This window comes from Amblyomma mixtum, chromosome 2, assembly GCF_055824585.1.
Source record: "Amblyomma mixtum isolate Tamu chromosome 2, ASM5582458v1, whole genome shotgun sequence".
Taxonomy (NCBI): Eukaryota; Metazoa; Arthropoda; class Arachnida; order Ixodida; family Ixodidae; genus Amblyomma; species Amblyomma mixtum.
Window position 1 is genome coordinate 6,108,630 of NC_143013.1, and position 25,025 is coordinate 6,133,654.

A 25,025-nucleotide genomic window follows, 5' to 3' on the forward strand; every position below is an offset into this window, starting at 1 on the left:
TGCAAAATGCATCATGCCATGCTACAATGCAAAATGTAACATTGAAGAGCACAGGCCAATGCAGGTTTATGGTGGTCGCTTGCTATGGCTAGCTCTTACTCTTGGCACTTGTACGAAGCACCACAGTGACTAGCAATATGTCAGGGTAAGTTCTGCGATAAAATTCGGCGAGCAGTAGAGCACTAGAAGCCTACTCTGAATAGACTGCTTCGCTGCTTGAAAAAATTAAAACTGAAAGCGGCTCTTTCCCATTCAAATGTGTACGACTGTGACGGAATCTGAGCACCAGTTTGAATTACCCACAGTTCGAATTGAGCCTGAATTACTGCGACTCCACCATGGTTGATTACGGCCAAATTGCGTGATGGTTTTCTCCAAGCAAGCAGCAGTGCAAGCATATGACGAAGAAAGGAAGTAACAACACAAGCACAGGACATGTATAATCGGTAAACAAAAAGCGCAAGGGAAACATTTGAGCACTGAAACCAATCAAGAAAGTGTGTGCCAAAGTTGGCAAAGGGCAACTAATTATCTTACTTAAAAGTTAAACAGACACAAAGGGGAGAAATTTCCATGCCAACTGCTTTTCTTGAGTCGTCCAGTGCTCATTGTTATTCCTTCTCCCCTTCTTTGGAGTCACTGTTACAGCCAATTCTCAATAACTCCTCCAAAGGGACCAAGAACTTGTTCAAATTATGCGAAGTTTAAATTAAAGAGAACCTTTCAAACACACTTGGTATTGTCTAAATCACAGCATCAATTCAAGTTGGTCGTTCAAATTACGCAAGTTAGAATTAGCAAGATCCCACCGCATGCTTGCTTGGAAAATATGCCTCATGAACTAACCTAAGCCAGAAGGTTTATGTGCCTGACAACGGTGCTTGCTTGGTTCCCCAAACTGTCATAAAAAAAGGACCACTTTATCCAATGCACTCTCCTATAATCGAACTCACATAATTAAAATGTGCGGTCTGCTGAAACTGACACTCTAGTCCAATCGACACCAAGTGTATAAAAGACGACTCCTCAATTTGAACCTCACAGAATTCAAACAAATTATCGGTTGCCTTAAAGCTCGAATTATCAAAAGCCAAACACATATTCTAGAACGATATAAGCAGGCAGACAAACAAGTAAGCAATAAAACCGTTCAGCAAATGCCATCTTTGCACTAAATCTGACCCCGAGCACATGAGCAACATTACAGTGAGGGTGTTGGTAGCTTTGTCCAAGACCCGTGGGTTTTCAGTGCTCCGCTATTATTCACATGACTCACCTCTGCCGGTGTAGATGACACTGCAGATGCTGAAGCGGATGATTTGAGGAGCCGCACGCCGGCCGAGCGACTGAACTTGGGAGAACCGTACATGTCCCGCTCTGCAGCCAGCTTCTTTCGCTCCAGCCTTGGTGAACGCAGGATGTTGGAGAGGCCTTCACGAGTTGAAGAGGCAAACTTCTTGAGGAACTTGGGTGAGTGGAAAAAGCGGCTAGATGTCTTGGACGGCGCTGGAGCAGGAGGGGGAGTAGACTGGCAGCATGCCGACGCTGGCGCAGAGCCCGCCCTCAGGAAGGATGACGACGACAGCTTTTCATTTCCACTGCGAAGTACTTGCTCAGGACCCTGAGACGGGCTTGGGGCACTACGTGGGACCCAGGGGTCGGTGCCCGTGCCCTCCGGAGCCGGGACACGGGAGTGAGCCTGGTGGTACTGGGAAGGAATGACGTCCGGACGCTGCGATGGGTAATCGGGTGCGCTGTAGTCCCGGAAGGAGTAATCCGGTGACTGCACACACCCTTCCAGAGGAGACCCAAGGTCGCTGCTGCCCACCGAGGAAAGTGGGATCATCAACTCTTGTTGAGAGCCCCTCCACGAGTTTCGCCGGTTTGTGTAAAGGTCTTTAATCTCCTGGCTTGTAGCACAACGTGGCAGTAGGGAGGTGGTCAGCACCGGTAGCGGCACCGGGGACGCAGCGGGGCTATCCGAAAGTGTAGCTGGGTCCGGAGAAGACGACGTGGAGGGAGACTTCTTGAACACCCTGTTGTACTCCCTGTCAAGCAGTGTCTCCCCCTTTGGCGTCTGGGTTGCCTGTGGAAAGTTGTCAGCAGTCCTGCTTCGTGACAGCTTGGAGGAGTCTGATGGTCGACGCTGCACACCACGCGACGGCACTGGAGATGACGGTGCCACTGCTGGAGATCTGGTTGAACTGGCAGCAGCAGTACTGTTGGCTGCAAGAACGGATTCATTCGGCTGTAGCCAGCCTCCAGTTGTCGACGTGGCAGATGGTTGTGTGGTGCTGCTGCTGTTGTGCTTGAAGGAGACGTTCACGTAGAGGCCTGACGGTGGCTTAGACTTAGCAGCGGAAAAATCTCGCTTGGCTGGCTGCACAATGCCCAAAGCATCACTAAATCGATCCCAAGCACCAGACAGCCTCTGCTTTGCGGCGAGGCTGCATGTGGAACCGTCACTGCATTCTGAAGACACGTCCAGGGGCGTAGGAGAGGCGACTGTGGGCGACTCACGGTTTCTCGGCAGTGAGGCATTTGAAGCACCCGCTGTTGGTGGCTCGCCGGTGGTTCGCCGCGGGGAGAGTGTGGCTGACCTATCTGTCAACTGGGGTGGCATCACAGTCGAGCGCAGAAATATGGTTCTAGGCATGGGCTTTGGAGACGGCTGCCTTGGCCTGTCCAGAGGCATTGGCACTGAGCTGCTGACCTTAGGGCTGGGAAACGATGAGGATGGTGGTGCTGGTTTGAAGCATGTGCCATCCAGCACTGCATCTTCATCGCTGTCGCTCGCCCATAAGCAGGGACCTAACACAGCAAGCAAACAAAAAAGAACAAGAAATATTTAGAAGGGAAGGAGCAGAAACTAAAACACACAGCCAAACAGCAAGCATAAATGCCTGGCCAGTAATTGGTTTAACTGTCAACGCTTTCCTGCCATAAGAACTGCCTTTACTTCAATCCTAAAATATGCCAGTCTGGAGCTTTGCTAAAGTCTTAAGTCTGACTTGGCCTCCATTGAGTAGCTAAAATCATGCATGCCAAAAGACACAATAAGAAAGAATACAGATTTCCCTCAAACACTCAGCTAGCTGTACTGCACATCAAAAAAAATAAAGGGCACACCGTAAAGCTGTGATCACAATGCAAACAAAAGCTTGGACATACCACAAAGAAATCTAACATGCAAAGATTTGGCAGTTACCTGAGTAGTTAGGACAAATTCGTGCTGCTTGCTGAAGCTTGGTCAACCATCTGGAAAGTAAAGCGAGACAATAGTAGAATGCTCAAACTGCATGAGTTGTCAGACTTCACTGCCCATGGCACCATTTACAGATAAGGCTCATAGCACAATTCCTGCAGTTTAATGCTGGTGATAATAACCGGCTACTGCGTGCAACCAAACAGTCCCCACAGCACTGGGCACATGCTATTCCATCCACGTCAAAATAGGAATCAATCCAAGCCAAATGGTTCAGTAACTTTTTGAGTTTTAAAATTACTTTTCCAACAATACCCCAGGGGGTTGTTATCATGGCAAAAGTCTTCATAACAGTCACACTACTAACAGCCAAAAAGCTGCAATGGTGACCGATCCATAGCATATGGCTGAACAACAAGAAATGCCAAAAACAATGTTGAAATTTAAACTTACAGTAGGCGCAACCCACTAAAGGTACAGCAAATACGAAAGGCCCCAAGAAGGCACAAAGTACAGCCTTTGTCAAATGTAAGGAGCCCAAGGGGTTTAATTCTAAGCCCTGCAGTGGAACTCAACTTTTGAAGGGATGAGGCTGAGAGCTGGTCTCACCTTCAAAAGATCTGGAATGCTAGCGATGAATAACGAACAACGCAGCAGCCCTGTAGCAAACCTCTCAGGCTTTACACCTTTTACAAAAGCTGTATCCTTCTTTACACATTATTTCTGATAGTAGAGTGGGCTGCATGAGCAGCTAAGCCTCAGTTTCCACCACTATATTAAACTCAAAATCAGATGAAATTTTACATTACAAAAAACGTCTTTTCCACAATCATCAAATTAATACAGGACAAGCTAACATATATCAAGACAAACAAGTCAGCAGGAGTCCGTATTAGCTGAGTTAAAACCCCTTTGCAGGGCCTGCCACTGCAGTCCTGCTGCCCCACAGAAAGTAAGTACATTTTTTTTTTGTGCTACTGAAAATGCACTGCAGCAAGGAACAGCAGTTTCCTCATAGAGAGACCTTACACTGTCTCAGAGTACTGGCACATTAGATTTGTGAAGCTCTAATCCAGGAAAATGGTCTACAAACAGATGGAGAAAAGGTCCAACGTGGCTCATATGTTGGGCACAGCAGGAAATTTTTGCCTGAGGAAGCTGTGAATGCTGTTTCAGAACACTGGCCCCCTCCAACTCTATGCTTATTAAAAAACTCTCCGGATATATCTGCTATGGAAGGAAAAATGCCAGGTTGTTCGACAATTTGCATTAGTGCTTAGCCAGACAAGCTAGGAATTTTCCAAGGTTACTTCCTGATCCATGCAGTACAACTACACAAGGGCATCACCCCAAGCTCACCTTGATGTGTCTGCTTGAGACTCTGTTGCGAAATAAAAAGTGGTTTCGGAGTTGGAGAGCTTGAAGGCACTGCAGAGAGAATAGAAAGCAATAGAAACCAGCATAACCAGCATGCTAAACAAAAAGTTAAAAAAAAATATATATAAAAACGTAAGTCATACCAAAGCACTCTAAAAAGTTCCAGACATCAAAAGCTGTACCTACACAAGTACTTGCTAAAGAGTTCCCAGCAGAGTTCTAGCAAGGTGAAAACCGGTAGTTCTGCAATGCATTTCTGTCACCACATCATTGAGACTTAGGTTAGCATCAGTCAAAGCCCACACTGACTGCATGGGGCTTGATATGGCTGTGCAATCAGCTTTTGCTAGCAAACTTGCTTGACATGTGCACACTCATTCATCCAACATTCCCCATGCTTTTCTTACTGAGCTGCTAGCAATTCTTACCGTTAACAGACTAAAATAAGAGGCCCAATGTTCACCCTGATTCTAACACATCGACTAACCAAGCTGTTAGACTGCACAATCTGTAGCACCTCTGCAACTTCGTTTACATAGCTTTTCTTAACAAATGTGAGATTATAGGCACTTTTACAATAAAAAAAAAGTCACTATCAGCACTATGAAGTATCACCACATGCATGCATGCATGCATGTGGAGTGTCGTCGCATGCATGCACGCAAGCATGCTCCAGCCATAGTCTTCTTACCAGTTTTTAGATTTACAGTCGGGCGCAAGGGACACCACAAAACCAGGCACATACAGCAGGCATTCTGCTTTCTGGTCCTGAAATGGCAAGGGAATGACCAAAATCAGTTGAGACAGTTAGTCTCGTTTAAACTGTGGCAAGCAGTTTTCAAGACATTTCAAGCTCTGATGAGAACGAACACTTTGACCCATGAGAAAAGTGAGTTGCAGAACTTAGTAGTCATTCTTGACGAATCCATATCAAATAATGTAGCATTTTCCAACCAGGACTAACTGGGTGGAGAGAATTTTGCATGTTGGTGTTGGTGCGAAAGGGCATTTCCGAGGTTGACTTTCCTGTTAGGAAGGCTTAGGAGATTTGGTGACCCTCTTATTTTCTCTACAGGGTATTATAGACCGTGTAGCACGACATTCAACTCTTGCCAACAACAAGAGCACAGCCTTTTGGTGTGCACAGAAAGTCGATGTACTGCTTTTGCTGTGAGGCTAAAGTAGCGCGTTTGCTTATGACAAGCACCTCAGGCACAAAATTAAACTCAAAACCACAATTTTTTTATTGTTTATTAAGACAGCACACAGGCGATGAAGTGTCAAAAGTATAGTCCAACAGCAGCCCTGACAAACTTTAGATTAAAATTATTTTCACAGGAGCACTGTCAATAGTGTTGTGTTGCTGACAGAAAGACAGGCACACCATCCTTTTCCCTTACTTTTACTTTTGAGTCTCGACAACAGTTAGTTTAATAACCCTAAATATTGCTAAACATGAAATATTGCGCGAAAGCACAGTTTTTTGCAGGTAGACGCCACAACCACATACATCAAAGCACAACTGAGGTGTCCACTGGCCCAGTGAGCCCGTTACACTTGCTGCTCAGAGGCTTCACACACATACACAGACACATAATGCTGAAACCTGGGGAGTGTGGCTAGCCGAGCTTTCCCACTAAAAATTGTTCACCAAATTAGATTATTTTTTTCTCATCATTAGTTATTTCACTGCGTAAACTGGCGATATCCCACTCAGCACTTCGAGGGCATGCAAGACCTGCCTGTCTTGTACACTGCACATACAGTCATTAAGCATCACAGTGACTATTCTAAATGGGCAAGAGCCCTGGAGCAGGACATCGTTAGCGTGGATGGGGCTTGAGACATGATGCTGAATAAATGCCTGGTCAAGACCCCTGTTTTGAGCTCTCACTTCTAAAAGTTACTTTTTTGAACATAATCTCAAATTAAGCCATGTCACTAATAACAAGCGGTAAAAGAGGTTTAAGATCGCCAGTTAAGCGAACACTTCACTGGAATAAGCATAGGATATCTACTAATTTTCATGCGGTGTCTCCAGCTTTGTTTGGAAAAATGCACCTTCTCTATGCCCTTTTGTATATACGTATATCTTGACAAGCAACTTGCTCTTGTGTGCTCTCTAGAAGAGGCATTTTCGAGGAGAAATCGGATTTAACTAGATTTTTAAGATATGTGTTCAGGGTGCAAGAATCGGGGGAAATCTGGTAAAACAAAGGGCTCTATCTATATGCAGCAAAATAATGAACTGCACAAGGAAGATGTAAAGAAAATGAAAAGCATTGAAAAAATGGGCTTAAAAGAAGTGACAAGTGGTCTTGCACGGCTAGCGTATTCGCCAACTGCAGCCTGTACAGCCACAAGGCTTGAAACCACGGTGAATCGATCACGGTGACTGAAGATTGTCACGACGCCTTACCTAAAAGGGATAATAAATCCCTAAATAATGCTTAAAAGTCTATACCAACGTTTTGTTACTAACCATGTAATATTTAGTTTAAAATCAGTACTGATATTCCAGCGCTCTGAATAATCTGTAAAAAAAGTAGGCAGAAAATCTTTTGAAAATCTTAAACGGCGTTATATGCCACTAAGCATCACGATTTGTGACCTAAAAGGGAATGAAAAAAAAATTAAATTAATAAACAATAAAATTACAGCACAGAGAGCGGAGTCGAACGGCCGACCTTCCATACGCAACAAGAGCCTCTAATCCACTGCGCCATAGCGCCGATGTCAAGCCGTCGTTCTGAATGAATATTTATAACCAGCCTTAATGTGGCTGCTACCTGCCGGTGGGCGGCGCTGTCATAGCTAGCTGTACCGGCTGCATTTGGCGAACAGGCGCCCGGCTAAGTGCACAAGCTTCAGCCCCACCCCAGGACACTAAAGCGAACAGCCTGCTCGCTCACCTACTCATTTATCAGTTGAAGCGAAGCTTCATTGTCGGTGCATTTACGGTTAATGGATAACAACTCCTTCAATCACAGTGTATCCATCCGTGCGTGTTGAGTTGTTTTTATCCTTGGTTTCGGTTACTGTTGGGATGTAATGCGCTGTGCTCTTAATGGCTGAAGCTTATAAATGGAACAGCATGCTACATGCCCCATAGAACCATCTCAAGCCAAGTCTGCAAAATGACCAGAAAAAACTGTCTCCAATATGCACCCCTCTGCGTATTAAGGTAGCTCTGATAAGGCTCTGATGAGTGTGCGAGTTTTCATTTGCACATTTTGCAATCAAGAGTGCCCTACAAGGCCTACAAATATGATTTTTGTTATATGACAACTTCTTACGAAAGAAGTGAATCAAAGCAAATACAACTGAGAGCCCAAAAATCGACGTTAAGTCACGATGTGGACAGGCGAGGAGCCGATGAAAATTGCATTGTTAATAATCTGGGATGCGACAAATTTTTTCCACGCATAATCTTGGCATGTTCCTTACAGAAATCCCAAACCCGATAGATGTGAAAATAAGGAGCGTATCATAGTGCCCACCTGGGGAGTGGCGTAGAGGAAGAGCTGGGGACCCCGGAGGAGGACCCAGCGGCGGCGCCAGGGCGGAGGAGCCAGCGCTGGCGCTGCCACCCTCGCCCCCGCTAGGAGGAGGGGGGGGGCTGCTTGCTGCTGCCCCCCCCACCGGCGCCGAAGGAGCCACCCTTCGCACTCGGCCACCCCCAGCTCCGGGCACGGCACCCCACGATCCCCTGCAGACAACAGCGGTCACCAGCAAAGGGGACCAGCGGTCACCCCAAGAACATCCCACGGCATACCGGTCACACATTCCGCAGTGCCGAGTTCGCTTCGACACAATTCTCAAACATCCACTGATTCGCAGGACAGTCCAGAGATTGATGTAGAGAGTTAGTTACCAACACTGCCTTCAGATCACAAGAGCATAGCATATTAAGCGACACATGCAATTCAAAGAAAAGATTTACACACCTGCCCCTTTTTTCTTCATTCTCTCATCTTCCTTTACATATTTTAATGTTCTCTGCTCTACAATTCAATAATTATGAATCCGAAAAACCAAACAGCCAACCTTGACCTTTCATTCATGTGTACAGCTGGATGGGCCATATATGCCTTGCGTCCTACGTTTAGGACACTGCTTCTTGTGCAGTAACTCTAAAAGCTTTTTATGTAAAAGCTTGTGCCCGCTACCTCACGTTCAAAAGGGTTTACACTTTTCCTGTGCAAGGGTTGTGTTGTGTGCATTCAGTTTTGTGCATTGCGGGCGTTCAGAAAGATCCGTCAGTCTTCTCTGAACACCACCCTTGAAACTCGACCCCATCAGCTATATTGTAATTTTGCAGGAAAACAGATAATTTTTTGCGCACTGTCATTAGGAAACCACCGCGTGAAATGAGAAATGTGATTTTAAAGGCGATGTCGAATGCTTGAGGCTTTACCCCATGTAACAGGTCACCAAATTTGCCTAGTATCCTACATAGGTTGAGAACAAAGCAGCAAATCCCCTCAAAGAAGGCTCTCCAGTCAATGGTGTTAACCCAATTCATTGATATTACGGTCAACCGCCTTGCACCAGTTAGCCACACACAATGCCACGCTAGATTATGCCAGGTGGTTTAAGACGACATCAAGACAGTGACTGACGCAACTGGTCGGGAGGCCTCCTCAGAGGGGCACCTGCAGCTTCGTTCTTGAGTTAGCAGCACGTGTTTCATCAAAAGCAGAAAAACTGTTTAGCCCCATCATGCCTCACAGGATCGCCATAAATGCAATGTGGTTCTGAACTCCTCTGCATTGCACCCACCACTGCCCAGAGTGAAGCACAAAGTGCAAGCGAACACCTGTCTAGACGGCGCAGACACAGTAATCCAAGCCTGAACTGCTCTGCGTAAGGGGCCAGTACCTGTTCATTTTACAAGTGGACAGAAGGGCAAAACTCAATGTCATGCTTCCTACCTCTAACTAATGCCTTCATGTAAGCGTGAGCACGCATGGAGCTGTACACACTGCGCTTGCCTAACATTGAAACAGAGCACATTTTCACATGTGTGTTCTTGTGGTACCATTCAACACACTGCACAAAATACGGCAAGGCACACAACAAATAAGCTGCATGTGTCACTATCACCCCACCGAGCAATGTCCACTGCCTTGCTGCAGCTTCCCGCTGTGTTTACCCTCTCTTGGAACCCAATCCTTTACCCTGAACAACCATCGCTTATCTGTTCTCCATAATACATGCCCTGCCCCTATCCATCCACTTCCTTTTCCTGACTAAAGATAGGACGAGCTTGTTCCCTATAGTAACCCACTCTCTTCCCATCTCGAAGCATTACCCTTTTGTTTTCCTTTCCATAGCTAACTGCACTGACCACAGCTTAATTTCAAGCTTTTACAATACTTTACAGGTTTTCTGCTCCATGGGCAAGTACTGACAAGGTGCAACATGTACACACATTTTTTGTCCCTTTATTTCATTCTTATCACACAGTGTTTCTTTAGAACGAAATGATATACCGACAAGTCAGCATAAGCCCTTTTTTGCACTCAAAGCTAACTTTGTGTAAAGCACAGTTTTTACTGAAATCGGACACATAAACACAAACAGGCATGTAAGAGCAATCACCACAAGTAAAACAAGCAATCTTAAGCATTTCTGAAAGCTTTTATTCATGAATAGTGGCACTAAACCGTACTGATGTCCTTTAAGATTTGCCCTTCACTACTATGAGAACATGCAAGGTTGTCCTTCATTTAGAAAAATTTGTCAGTTAGCTCAAATGTGTCAATTTCCTAATCACATATCAGCCTAAGAAAGGTCAGCATAAGCTTCTACTACCCATGGACACACACACATTCACATGTTTTTACGCTGCACAAGGCTTTCAGAAACCTCAGAACTTTTGCTGTATGACTGCACTAGCATCTGTGATTCATTACCTGCCACTTCCTTTTGTGAACAAACTAATCTACACACATACACATTATACACGCACAGACACAAACATACAGTTAACCCACACACTCACAACATAAATACAGGAAACAACACAGTAGATCAGACGCTTGACGCTGCTGACTCGTGTTGTGCCCACGAACAAGTCGTGAAGTAATTAATACCTCCCAACAATATGAGCCTCTTTACTCAGGAAAAAAATATCTCGATAACCACGTGTAAAAACTGGTCACGCCAAAGCGAAAACCAGGACACGAGGAGAAAAAACAGATGAGAGGAAAAAAACGGCAGAAGCCGATGAGGCGTGTCGATTGTCAACACACTCACCTAGTCTCTCTGAACATTGTGTCTTTGTGTTCGTGGCTGGAGGCTGTAATAGCAAGTGTAAAAAAAAAGGAGCAAAAAAAGAAAAAAAAGTCTATGTAGAAACAAAACACAAACACAGCGACCGAAAAGAGGAAGAGAGCAGCAGCGAGGAAGACAGAAGCGTCCACAGTAAAATCGACAGGCACAACAAAACAAACAAACAGAACAAACAAAACACAAACAAAAACGCACTCCAAACAGCATGACAGCATGGCACAAGACATGCACGCATGCCACGAAAGACAAAAGCAAAAGAGAGTGCAGGAGCCAGTGAAAAATATGGCCGACTGCTTCCTCCCAGACGTGACAACATTAAGACACTTTCACTAGGACAAAAACAACTTGACGCCTCCCTACTTGCCAGAAAATTTGGCGAAACGAAAAACAACAAGGTGAACGTGTTGCTACACAACACACTGACATGAAGCGCCCACTAACAATCAACCTCGATTATCACAATTTTGAGCCACAGACACTGTGACAAAACGAAAAAAAGACAAGCATCCTCAAAGTGACTTGATTCCAGAATGGCAGACATGTTTATCTACAAAAAAAATATAGAAAAAAATAATAAAGGCTTCTCTATACGTCACTAGCTAGGTGCATAAAAAGCAGCACACAGCAACAAAGACAACTACACGAATAACATGCATTACCCTCACTACCACACGCACATTACTCTGCATGTGTATGTGTGTGCGTTACCCATGTCACATGGTTCCACAACTTGAATTTGTTATTTAAAATATCAGCAGTGGTGTAGACTTAAAACGTGACATAATAGTGCTAACATAGTCTGTAAGTACCGTGTGCTTAATCAAGGCCTTCGAATCAAAGCACTGTACTTTTCGATTCAGTATAAACGATCAAATGAAGTTCATTAAAGCCCGTTGCCTTAAAGTCAGTACTCGAATGTCCTTTTCACATCTCAGCTCACCTTACATTACTTTCTAAAAATGAAGGAGGTTCTCACATGCCACTGAGAAAATGATATGCTGCCACAAGGTACAAACAATGGGGCTAGCTGCTTGCTTTGAACGCGGTGAGACCAGTACTCATGCTGTCCGGTCTGATTCCTGCCTGCGTGTTTTAATGCTGGTACCTAGTCTCAACGTGTTCAAAGCAGCCAACTAGCCCCGCTGCTTGCCCCATGCAATGATCTTTTCAGTACATTTGGCCCTGTTTCTCACATCCTTCCAACACTCATCTCAACCTTATGGTTGTGTCACTCATCTTCCGTCCTTGTCTTTTAGCGCTAGTACTTATGCCGCATCACGTACAGTGTTACTGTATGACTGCCTTTCAATGCCAACAGACAGCTCAGGCGTTCCACAGAGAGCGAAAAAGGCCAGTAAATACTCCTCGACAAATGCCCAATAAGGGCAATCATTCTTGTTCTGTACCAATTACAGCCACCCTATTCCCACAAGCTTCCTAATCTCATCTACCCGCTCCACCCTTTTCTTTTTAATTACCTTCTCTTGGAATCCACTCCTTTACCCTAACTGACAACTGGTTATTCTCCACATTACATGCCCAGCCCACGTCAGCAGCAAATTTGTGTAAACTTGGTTCCCATTTCTCGGCTTGTGAAAAGCCTGACAGCTGAAATAGCTGTGCATTGGAACTACAAAAACATCTGCACGCTGCCAGGAGAAACGAAACGAAGCTTGCAAGACACAAAGCACTGAATGCTACAGCACCTCTAAGCAACAAGAGCGTACGTGAAGCGTGGGTAGAGAGAAGATTTTAAAACCAAGTCATATTAAGCTCACCTCAAGAAATTGTATGAGGATTAAGAAAAACATTAATGCCACCAGGTCTAGTACCTATATTGATTATTAACACCGGTGAAAACTGAAGGAGAAGAATGGAGGATACCTCCGGGAGACGGATAGGCCAGCCCTGTTTGTGTTCTTCTCTCCAATGTTAACTCAAGAATATAATAACTGCTGACACCAGGCTACATAAGTAGCAAAAATAGAACAACTTTACCACTTTTCTGGCAGTGTCTCACCTTTGCTGTGCACAAAAAAAGGGCAATGAAAAAAAAAGATCAAAACTTTTTGAAAAAATTCACGCCTATTTACGCGATGCCCAATTTTGAAGAGTTATGACTCAATTTTAGAAGAGCTCATTTCTAGGCTGATATCTATAATGCTTTCAGGCTGAACAACCTAATGAATGTGTGAAAAACTACAACGCATATAAACAGTGTAGAGCCAATCAAATCCGTGATACTGTAAGAATGCCACGTGCACTTCCCTATAAAGGCTAGGCCCACAGCTTTAGCTTCTCATTTTCTTCATCGTCTCCACCAGCAGCAAAGCTACATCCATCGCAGGACAAAGGCCTCTCCCAAATTTCTCCAATTAACCCTGTCTTGTGCCAGCTACAGCCACCTTACTCAAGCAAACTTCCTAATCTCACCTGCTCGCCCGACTTCCTGCCGACCCTTGCTACACTTGCCTCCTCATAGAACCCAGTTCATTACCCTCAGTGACCATCGGTTATCTTTTCTCTGGATTAAATGCCCTCACATCAAGACCACAAATTGAGCTCAGTGTTCAAAAAAAATCTGCATATTCGAGAGCCAGCAAAAAAGAACAAAAAGAAAATCATTCCCATAATAACAACTACAGTTTGGCAACATAAATTCAGCACCATTGAAATGAGTGGCTACACACCTTGTAAAAGTCTAGTAAACGTAGCATTTTGTCAGTGACTGCTCAAATGAAAAGACTAGCTACCCAATCTGCGCTGAAACTCCCTTCTATGTCCCGTAGATGTTCAGGACATCCAAGGGAGTTTCAATGCCCATTGGGTAAGCTACTGATTTTAACTAAAAAGGCATGAGGAAGCACAATACATATCCATGATTAAAAGCAAGGCACCCATAAAGAATCATCTTCGTGCCATGCTATGCCAGAAACCATACTTTTATTCTCTTTTGTTAGCTTCTTTCTTCCAGTTTCCATGGAAAACCCCATCTCTGTGCATGCATAAACATCTGCCAAAACTACAATCCAAACAAAACCAAACAAGAAATAAACTCAGAATCCAGAGCAGTGCCCACACCAGGCATCCAGAGGAGGAAACGGCTTCTGTCAACTGCACGTGGCATTAAGGTTTTAATGAAGGCTATTAATTACGCCATTAATCAAGAGAGACATGCCACAGCCACTTACGCATGCTAGCCACAGGCCACCGGCACTGCGTCAAAGCAAGGAATATTGCGTCAAAGAAATCACTCGGCTGCAGGTGTCAGTGTGGTTAACCATGATATGTCACAAACAGTGAGAGATTAAGGTTCACAGGTGAAAAACTGCTAAGCTTCACTGGAAAAGCTAGAAAAAGTTTCAAGAGAAGAGAGAGGGGAAAAAGGTGGGGGGAGGGGGGCAGCAGAGGTGTGCCTAGTTTGCACAGAGGTGAAGCATACGGTGCCAACGGGCAAAGAGAAAACTGAGCAGCTTATTATGGGCTGACCACATTTCATGGGCAGGGGTGGCAGGGCCTCATTCCTAACTAGCGCCCCTGATGAGTTGTAGCCTAAATTCGAAACACAGCTACTAGCTACCAGACTAAGTGCTTCAGTCAAATTCCATGCGACTTAAGTGTGCAACCTGTGTTTGTAGTCCCTTCCCCATCATCAGCCTGACTGCACCCACGGCAGGACAAAGGCCTCTCCCATATCTCTGCAATTAATTCTGTCCTACGCTAGCTGTGGCCACTGTACCCCCGCAAACTTCTTAATCTCATCTGCCCACCTAACCCTCTGCCGCCTCCAGCTATGCTTGCCTTGTCTTGGTATCTGGTCTGTTACCTCCGTTTACATCACCTTCACATTACATGCCACACCAAAGCCCATTTCTTCTTCTTGATCGCGACTAGAACGTCATTAACGCACGTTTCTTTCCTGACCCACTCTGCCCTCTTCCTATCCATTGCAGTTACACCTATCATTCCTTTCCATAGCTCGCTGTGTTGTCCTCAATTTTCGTTGACCCCTTTTCGTTAGCCTCCATGTTTCTGCGCTATAGGTGAGTATTGGCGAGGTACAGCTGTTATATACTTTTCTCTCTTGAAGGATATTGTTAAACTGCTATTCATGGTCTCAGAGAGCCGGCTGAATGCACTCCACCCCATTTTATTCTTCTGGGTGTTTCATCTTTGTGATCCAGCTCTGTGACAACCACCTGCCAAAAGTAGACGCATTCCCATACCACTTCCAGAGCCCCGCTACCAACCGTAAATTTCCGTTCTCATCTGCCTGTCTAAGTCACTGACCATGCTTTGCAATTCCTCCCCTGAGTGACTTAGCAAGGCAATGTCATCAGCAAACTGCAGATTACTAAGGTATTCTCCACAACTCTTATCCCCAACTAATCCGAATTCAGGCCTCTGGATACCTCCTGTAAACAGGCAGTGAATAGTAATGTTACAGAGTCTCTTGCCATAAGGTCACCTTGATTCAAAAAAAGGAATAAAAGATCAATAGGGTCTCTCAAGTTCACTGGCTTTTATAATAAATCAATTGATACTTTAGAGTGCATTAATAGGAATAAGTCTAGGCCAACAAAGAAGCATGAATATAACTTGATGCTTAGAAATTTGCAAATAGCGTGTCCATTACCAAAAGGCATCAATAATCAGAACCAGGAACTAGAACTTATTACTTGGACTGAATGTTCCGAAATGGAACATCTTTTCTCATTTGCAGGCAATGTCAAAATGTCTCTCAGTCTAGCCCTCTCCACAGCTATGCCACAACTGCAAGACATAAAGCCTCCCTTATTATAAAAACTAGATTCCATGCGATAAGAATCATCATGCAGCCAAGAACTGTCCTGCAAGTTCCGAACAATTCTTCTTCAGTCTGAAAAAGAGAAAGAGGAGGAAGAGGAGAGGCAGGCATGACATTCCACCTACCTGGGCAAGGGGCCTCCTGGGGGATTCCCTGGCGGCAAAACCAACCTTCCCACTTGGTGCCTCACTACCGCTCTGGGCACTGCAACGGGCGAATAAAATTCTTCGCAGCCAATGATGATGCTTCAACGCCACCAAGCATGCACTAGAATGTGAGAAGAAGAGCGTGGCTCTGAAAACTGCCCACAATCCTAGAATTCCTCACACTCTTCAGCCTTTGCATTTCCCCTGCCTTGCACTCACTGTTCTCTTTTTTTTTTTTTTCTTTTTCAGGCACGTGCAGTTCCATCCCATTTCTGTCCCAACACAGCGTGCAATAGTAATACCAGAATTCTTCCATCCGGCAATATGCTTGCGGCATGTTTTTCGAAGGACAGTGATGTTTCACAACTTCTCCGAAATGCGCGGAAAGCAGCCTGCCAAAAGCCACAGCATGCTGGTTAGACTGCCACCAACCGTCTTCGCCCATTGTTCCATATGCAAGTTTAATTTTTGTTTTTCGGGCATCAAGAGTTCCGCCTCCACACTCCTCCACACAAACCACAAAAAAAAAAAGAACAACCACATCTGGTCAGACACAACTGCTCGCATAGAAAAAATGAGCATTCTATAGGCATCAAGAATAGTGACTAAAAGAAAACCTACCTAGAGTTAGCCTGGGCGTGTGAAAGTGGCTCCTGAGCCTTTGCTTTGCTGGACCGACTATGAAGGTGGTTCTGCTTCAAGTCCTGCAACACAAGGTAAACACTGCATCCACTGCCTCCTACGGGCTTGAATAGCACTGCCTGCGTGTTGCCATCCCACTTAAACCAAGTTACTTCAAATGCATGCATCTCGGCTCTAACAAACACACACACACAAGCTTAAAAATGCGGAGGGTAGAAGGTCAGTTAATGAACACAGTAAAGAAGGTACATTTACATGGGCTAGTTCTGAGTGCAACAAAAGCAATCAAGTGTACACTTGCCAGCCTACTTAATTATATTAAGCCCCCAATGTTGCACTCTGAAGTGTCAAACATTATCAGTATTGAAAAAAAGTGCCTCACTCAAGTGTTTTACACACTAACCAGTTTGCCTCAACTGTGTAACGTTTTTTTTTATATTTTTTGTCTACTTTGCCTGTGGTAGACACTTCTGAGATGTGAAAAATCTCACAAATTTGTACTTAAAGTGACAAGTGTCAAACAAATCAAACTGGAGAGGATTGTAAGCTGGCTGATCATGAGCACTGCTGGCCACGTGTATGGTTGGCCTGAACAGTTTGAGACTGCGTTATGATTGTAACAATATTCCTTTAAATTCTCCTGAGGTCCCAAACACTTCCCTCGCGTTACATTCACACAAATAAGGTAAACTGGTAACTTTTACATGTTATGTCGTTCCTGCTAATGCCCGTACCAATAGCAGTATCAAATAATGAGAATATAGCACCTGACAGTCAGTTCTAAGAAAAATCCACGTTTTTTCATGGAATCGCGGGTAACTAGGAGCATTAGTTGTGAGAAGTTTCAAGAGTAAAAAAAGAAACGAGGGAGCACGTAAGATAACTAGCCAGCAACCACCGACAGTAGGAGAGGCTCAGGTGAAACTTGTCTACAGATATGTAATGTAAAAACACCCTGAAAGTAAAGTAGAAAAGATGACAATGCACTACCTTCGCTCTGCATGTGTGGCATGTGGAACTTCAATTGTGAAATTATTCACAAGGTTCACAAAATCGTTTTGAAGGAGTCTTCATGTTCAACTTTTAAAAGCACATTCATCTTGCTTTTTCTACTAGTAAATCATCTGGTTCTTCCGATTTCATCTCAGAAAATTTATAACCACACTAACCTCTATTTTCGGAACCTTGAGAGTGACCATGGGTGAGCGCTTGCCAGTGCTGGGTCCAAACAGCCTCCGTTCCCGTGGTGACTGGCTCCCCACTTCCGGACGGATGTCGGCAGGAACCCGACTTCCGCCGGATGCTGCAGGAGGCCCACTAGACTGTTTTGCCGATTCTGAAACAAAGCGAAGAAGCCCAGGCCCACTGACCAACCAATCAGTATGATGCTCAACATTTCACAAGCCTGAGATAAAGCATACAAAGGGTTCAGTCCAAGGCATGGAGCAATGTCACTAGCATCACCTGTCTAGCCATAACTACTGCAGAAAAGGGCCTCACCAAATCGGTTTCACTTATTGGACAAGATGCAGCCACACTACCCCAAAGAAACCTTCCCAACTTCACAACTCCACGCAACACTTTGATGCCTTCGACTGCGCTTCCCTCACTTAAGTGGCACTACAAAACTCGTTATAGACCACTGGTTGTGTATTTTCCCCACTGATAATCCATTCTGCTCATTACATTCAATAGCAACTAGCGGAGCACAGCAAGAACAGAAAGCAGAGGAGACTCCTCAAGCATCAGAAAACAGTCAGATAAGCTGCGAACAGATGCATGTCCACAGGTGACACCTTGTGGAACAGAACACAAGCTTCTCTCTCTGCACTTTGTTGTGGAAGCCATCCCAAGGTGGAGTACTCAGTGTGCTTTCAAGAGGCGACATGCATTTAAAACGTTCACTGCGTTGAGGGACACCCGTAGGTCACATAGTGTATTCGTGCTACAAGGCATGAATACTGAGTCGTGCAAGGAAGCCATGGAACAGCTCAGATTTTTTGAGGACCCCATGAAAAGCACACATGCCAGGTCCCTACTGCCATCTGCTGGCGGTTCCAAGAAGTTGGCATAGCCGGTGGCTCATTGGTGGGTTACATTGTACCCAAGAAAATTTAAGGGTCGGCCACCGGTGGGCCACAACGCACAGGGATTAGGGCTCTGCAAATCGCTGCCGCAGTGAAGATGTTGAGATCCTTAACACGGTTTTAATGTTGATGAAAACAGAAAGCGCAAAACTTTTACAGAAGCCTGAAGCAACATTCCATTCTGCTTTTAGAACAGCAGCGAAGACATCCCATATGATGACTAGGAATTACTGCGAGGAAGAAAAGCTGCAAGCACAATGAAGCAGTTAGGCACAACCTGACCTCTCTAACGAAATGCTGACTACCAAGGCAAAAAGGCTTAACTGCCAATTTGTGATGGCCAAAGATAATGCAAATTCCATCTTGCTTGCGTTCAACTGCATTATCGGACCCTGCTCTATCCTGCACATAAGTGCAACTTCTAGGGAGGTAACGACTGGTGTCCCAAGGGATAGTGGCAGTCACTGAAGTGTTCATTTTCTTCCTATATACACCTTTCAGCAGAGCACTGATAACTGTAAGGCGAGATCTATTACCCCGTTAGTACTAGCAAAATTTACATTTTGACAATGAAAGGACCAGGAATGTTCATTATGCAAGTATCTCCATAGGTAAGCAAACACAATATATACTAAGTTCTTCCTGCCTGCCAAGGCCTTCAAGCTTGCCTCACAAAACTTTCCCATACATACAGTAACACAGACGCTGTGCACAACACTACAACAAACATTCCATTTAGTAATCTCACTACAAAATTCACAATGGCATCATATGCATTCAAACACTGAGCGCAACTCACCACCTGTTGTCAAACCTCGGGCTTCTCTGAGGCGCGACGAGAGAGTACCCGCCATTCCAAAGGACCGCCCAACCAAAGGAACCACTGCCGAATCTGAAGCTGTCCTGCCTTTGGACAGCACAGGTGAATCCTTTGCAGACGAATTCGTCGCTTGAGGCTCCAGCTTCTTGTCTGACTTTTCGGCCGCTTTGCTGTCGGGCTCCCTCCCATCATCAGCAGCCGCATCGTCCGCCACCGTCAGCTTTCCCCCAGCACCGTGACAACCGGGATCATGGGAGACCGAGCGGAACACAGCGTCCTTCTTCTTCGAACTGCCACCAAAGAGGCCAGGGATCCCACCAGCGACCAGGTCCTGCAGACTGACGGGAGCCTTGGTGACTGTTGGTGACGCACCACTGACTGTGGCTCGCCGGTGGATGGCGGCTCGCGACCGAGGAGGAAAGACCTGTGCCCGTATGGATGACGGCGCTGCGACTGAGGTAGTTGCGGTAGACGTGGCACTCTGCACAGCTGCATCCGGCAAGAAGGCAGAGTCGTCGTCTTCGACTTCTCGCAGCACCGCTCTAGAAATATGGAGAGAAAAAAATGCATTCAGCCGAATGGAATTGAACAGCGACCCATGCAGCAGCCACTAAGACCTTGATTTCCATAATGTTCCAAAGCAATAAAGCGCTAACCGCATGAGGTGATAATTCGCGGCGACACGTCGCGCGATGGCCCATCGCGCAATGAGCTGAGGGCCGCCGAACCACTGTCGCTCATCACGTCGCCCAGTTTCTGGGTTTGCAGAAAATTTTGCCCATCGCCCGGAAATGGCGTGCGAGACTAGCGGTAGGTCTTGCGGGTGCGCAACTTCCGAGCCGTTTTGCGCGCGAGTCTTTTTTTTTTTTTTAGCAGAGCAGCAGCCGACGTACCCCTCACCAAGGCAGGTTCTGAACAATGCGAGTTTCCATCAGCGTTCCATGGCACACAACGACGCCGGGGGGAGGGGAGGCCGGCAGCAGACGGAAAAAGCGCACGTTCGTGAAGGAAGGAAAAAATGTGCACACTTTTCTATGTCACGTGACTTTGCGTATTAGACAAAATTAAAATTATTGCCTACATATATTTTTGTCAATGTATTTATTGTGTTTTATCTTGTATGGAGCCTTAGAAATGTTGTTCAACGTGTTAATTAACGCAAAATGACAACGCTGAAGTGGCAGCAATCGAGCAACAGTGAAAACGCACCGCTCCGACGCTGAGTCCCGTCGCTTCGTGTGGTTTGCGCCAGCGCCAGCGGTGGGCGATGGCGTCGTCATCGCGCGACGCATCACGAAGGAATATCGCCTCATGCGGTTACCACTTAATTGCACATGAAGTTTACCATGTAATAAATGAGTGGAGCATGGAGTTTTGAGTCGCAGGTTGACAACTCTTATCAAGCAGCAGTTTGGCACAGATGATGTTGAATATTCTCTGAAAAATGTCATGAGACTGAGCAAGACATTCTTGGTGTTCATTACAGAACATGAATTAAACTTTCCCTTTTTGCAACCTGCATAAAGCTGCTGTAATGTGTGAACTTACTGCGTGTAATTTAATACACTGTACACCCTGTGAACGCTCCATTAAACAGAAGAAAGAATTTCTCAAACAATTCTCACCAAGCTCTGGAAGGCTTCTCACTAAAAACTGAACAGGCATTAAAGTTTTCACATGCCTTGGGCTTGAAGGTTCTGGCTGTGCCTTGACAGGAAAGACTTCCTCAATGTTGACTGCTTGGACGCCATTCTCTGGCCACATCACCTTGCCATAGGTGACCTTCTTGAGTGGAATCCTGTATGGCCTCAAGACTATCACCTGCGTATGGCCACACAGAATGTAAGAAACAACTCGAGAATAATGAAAAGTGAGTTCTGCACGCCAACACGCTACTTTGCCATCCACTCAAGAGTTCAGTGTCTGAATAGAGAGAAGTGGGTCACACGCACCTGCCCCAAGATATTTGTGTGCCTAGGCCTCTTCTTTAAGGTGAGCAGTACTTCTGTGGGGTGCTCCTGAAGCATGTACACCAGGTGCTTCAGCTGCCACCCCACCTGAAAACGGCACAGACGAGAAGAAGAGAATAAAGTAGGCGGCCGCAATCAGTCTATGCAGCCATCGTATTCAAATGAGTGCTGGCCACATTATCAACTCTCAGCCACTTTGATGCTGACTGATAAAGTAGGCGGCAGCAATCAGTCTATGCAGCCATCGTATTCAAATGAGTGCTGGCCACATTACCAACTCTCAGCCACTTTGATGCTGACTGATCACAAATTCAGCCTGCATGCTCCAAACGCACCTTATGACAAAGCTGCACAAGTGAAATCACCTGCACCACAGGGAAAGCACCACTTACTACTGTCTGGTAGTTAATCTGAACAATTTCATCGCCCACGTCCACCTTGCCACACCGGTGACTGGGGCTCTGAAACTTGACACCGCCAACCACATGGATGCCCGAATAAGACGAATTGATTTGCATGCCCTGCAAACAAAAAGAGGTAATAATAAAATGTTCACCCTGCTTCTCCAGAGTAAAAACGGTTATTAGTAGCAGTACCATTGGAAAAATGAATATAACAAGAACATATCTGTGCCCAAAACCAATGCCTTCCTTAATCTACATCCACACACACACACAAAAAGAATTCAAAAAATGAAATGTAAGTCAACACATGCCCTCAGCACAACAGACAACACTAACTATACTATAAGCCTCTCCATCTTCTCACCATACCATGTTGCATGAACCTGCCACAGCTACAAATCCTCTATGCACAAAGTTTGTCAACACGTTAACTATAGGTATACACAGATGAGCACGGACAACTTACCAAAATCAAGCTAAATTAGCACATTTTTTCTTTAAAAATGCTCTTTCTTGAAGTGTGAAGCATAAGGAATTTACTGTCAAACCTCATTCAGCGTACAAGAAACGAAAAACGCTTCCCAAGACGTTAGGATTAGCTACAAGGTGCACTTACTTTCTATTCCTAATACGAGGCATTTGAGAACACCGCATACTTGTGCAAAATGACCAGGAGGTATCATTCCATAATGCATAAAGCTGTAAGCTACCACCCTGTAGATACAGATTGAGTCTAACTACATAATCTAGTCTCTATAATCTTAAATCAAAGACCTCCTATACCCTCACTGCGCATACTATACACGTCACATTAAGTGTGAAACAACCTATGATCAGCAACCATGTGTGCTGCTTTGTTCATAAGGTAGGAAGCAGACAGATTTTTTTTATGATTGCAAAGAGGCAGCAATGCAAGTGCGTCACCAGCTGCCACGAGTTGTGTGGTAACATGATACATACCCATTCCTCGTCCGTCTTTTTCTTCACAGTGGCTACATCGAGGGAAGCTGGCTGAATGATGAGGGAATCGTGGCACTCTTGGATGATGATATCACAAATATCGGCCAGGTTATAGCACTGCAGTAAAATAGAAAGGAAAAGGGGTGGGGGAAGGGAGGATTTTTAATGTAAACAACCTAGGTAAACCGCCAGCAGGCATAAAGCCTCTTTTCAAACCCCTGACTGCTGACAAGTGGCCCTCAGTACAGAGAGAAGCACAAACCAATGAGCTTAAATGCCTCTCAGCAGAAGCCACATTTCACAAAGCTCTCAGTACCAGTATAGACTAAGTGACCACTGCATTTAAAGTACTTTCAGAAGTTCTCTTCTGTCTACAAACTGCCTCACATGCTAACCTCTCGACATGATTACAAAGAAAAAAATATGTCCACATTAGGTCTGAACAGAAAGTACATTTACAAGAACATGGGTACTTGTAAGAAACCTTCCAGCAGAGCAGCGCAAAAATGATGATAGCCAGAAGGGAAGAAGACACAACACAGGTTGTTGCATTAGTGACAACCCTTTGACTTCATGCACAATGCTGCTCTTTTAATCAGTATTTGTGCTACTTACGATATTCCCTACATCAAAAAGAGAAAGAGAGGGAAAGAAGGCTAGAGCTTTCTGCTGCCAACTAGCGGATGTAAAAAATTCAAAAAGTAACAAAATGAGAACATATGGCCCACAACAAACCAGACTACAGCAAAGGAAGGCACAAAATAAAGCCTTCATGGTACTCACACTATTCTGTATGACAGCGTAAGGCTTAGCCGCAAAATGGTCTCGCTGAGCGGTTGACGCCAGCTCAATGCCCAGTTTCAGCACCGTCTGCCGGATGTTGGTATAACGTTCTTGGCCTTCAAACGGTGCCCTGAAAGAGAATTAGATCAAGGGCTGTAAAAACTCGTCACATTCATTTAGGCATTACACAGGCCCTTCTGTTATGTTCAATGCATAGTCCAGCACATATGCTGATGTAAACAATAACAAGAATGCTAGGCCCTATAACAAGGCCTACAAGCCATTCGTAACAGATACGACAGTTCATATTATGCAGCCATGCTATTTCATGTTATGTAGACATGTTATGTCATGTCATACATAACCGGCATGGTCCAATTATAGGAGAGTTCCCCTCATATTTCACTATGCATAGAGAACAGCCCATATTCTACTGCATGAATGAGAAACTAAAGATGGCAATACTAAACCAGAGAAATGAACAAAAAAACTGCACAGCATCTGGTTGACATAAACACAAAAGCTGAAATCTAACACATTCAACAGTGCGTCACAAAACATCCAGAAGTGCAGACGGTGCATATCTTCTGTGCATTCCGTGCATATTTATCCAAAGCTTTTCAGTAAACGATACCACCACTTTTTCTTGTAGCTGGATGCTAGAAAACACGTCAGTTTCTCATCACATGCATTTGCAGAGGACACACACAATTCTTCACCATTTATTGCATTTAAAAAGTCAACCACACAAACTCCAATAATCCTCCCATAGCCAAGTGTTTCCACAGCTCTACCAACTCACATTGAGAGTCTCAATTCCATCATGATAGCGTAAACAAGATGTTCATGTCCTGACTGAGCAATGGAAATAAATGTACAGGGTATCATGTGAAGAAAGTAGCCTATAAATAGCATAAAGGAGTGCACACTCTGGTGCAGTGTCACGCCCACTTCGACGGACTCACATGTGTAAGCAACATTACCTAGTAACCTGCTCATGCACAAACAAGTGAGAAGCTTTCGATCCTCTACACTCTTTCTTCAAGGGCAATCAAAACTGTCCTCATCATCATCATCAGCTCAGTTACGTCTACTGCAGGACAAAAGCCTCACCCACTGATCTCCAATAGGCCTCGTCCATAGCTTATAGCAGCAGGTAAACAGTGCTTTCAGTTAGTAGACATAGTGGCAGAGTGTATCCCCCACCTGTCCAGCCAGGAGACGAATGCCTTGACAGCAAGCAGCACTTCAGAGACGTCGGCCAGGATGCCGGTGGCAATCTTGGTGGCATTGTCTTGATCCGTCGTCGATATCCGCTTGATGTCATTGTAGACACTGCGTGCCCTGCAGCCTAGCTTCAGTGCCAACGACTGCAGGTTCTCCGTGATCAGCTTGTAGTGCTGCAAGTTCCATCCAACATGGCGAGTGAGTTGGCCTTTCTCTGAGGTGCACCGATTTTATGGCATTGAATTTCACCACAAGGCATCTAACCCACCTCTTGAAACACAAGCAGAAACCTTAACACAT

At 45.1% G+C, this 25,025-nt stretch overlaps 1 protein-coding gene across 3 annotated transcripts in view; it reads right to left on the reverse strand.

The window, feature by feature from the left end:
• cnk (connector enhancer of ksr) overlaps nucleotides 1–25,025 on the reverse strand; it is a 37,285-nt gene that overhangs the window by 7,584 nt on the left and 4,676 nt on the right. For 2 of the 3 annotated variants that reach the window (XM_089570315.1, XM_089570316.1), the window contains exons 3-18: nucleotides 24,705–24,898; nucleotides 23,499–23,628; nucleotides 22,716–22,832; nucleotides 21,744–21,872; nucleotides 21,334–21,438; nucleotides 21,063–21,202; nucleotides 19,361–19,923; nucleotides 17,644–17,810; nucleotides 16,454–16,536; nucleotides 15,812–15,953; nucleotides 10,844–10,886; nucleotides 8,083–8,291; nucleotides 5,274–5,350; nucleotides 4,565–4,633; nucleotides 3,209–3,258; nucleotides 1,277–2,811 (exon numbers count right to left, since the gene is read on the reverse strand). In XM_089570315.1, the coding sequence (XP_089426441.1) occupies nucleotides 1,277–2,811; nucleotides 3,209–3,258; nucleotides 4,565–4,633; nucleotides 5,274–5,350; nucleotides 8,083–8,291; nucleotides 10,844–10,886; nucleotides 15,812–15,953; nucleotides 16,454–16,536; nucleotides 17,644–17,810; nucleotides 19,361–19,923; nucleotides 21,063–21,202; nucleotides 21,334–21,438; nucleotides 21,744–21,872; nucleotides 22,716–22,832; nucleotides 23,499–23,628; nucleotides 24,705–24,898 (3,753 nt within the window). The remainder of the gene's footprint in view (nucleotides 1–1,276; nucleotides 2,812–3,208; nucleotides 3,259–4,564; nucleotides 4,634–5,273; nucleotides 5,351–8,082; nucleotides 8,292–10,843; nucleotides 10,887–15,811; nucleotides 15,954–16,453; nucleotides 16,537–17,643; nucleotides 17,811–19,360; nucleotides 19,924–21,062; nucleotides 21,203–21,333; nucleotides 21,439–21,743; nucleotides 21,873–22,715; nucleotides 22,833–23,498; nucleotides 23,629–24,704; nucleotides 24,899–25,025) is intronic. The other variant, XM_089570317.1, reaches the window with a different exon arrangement.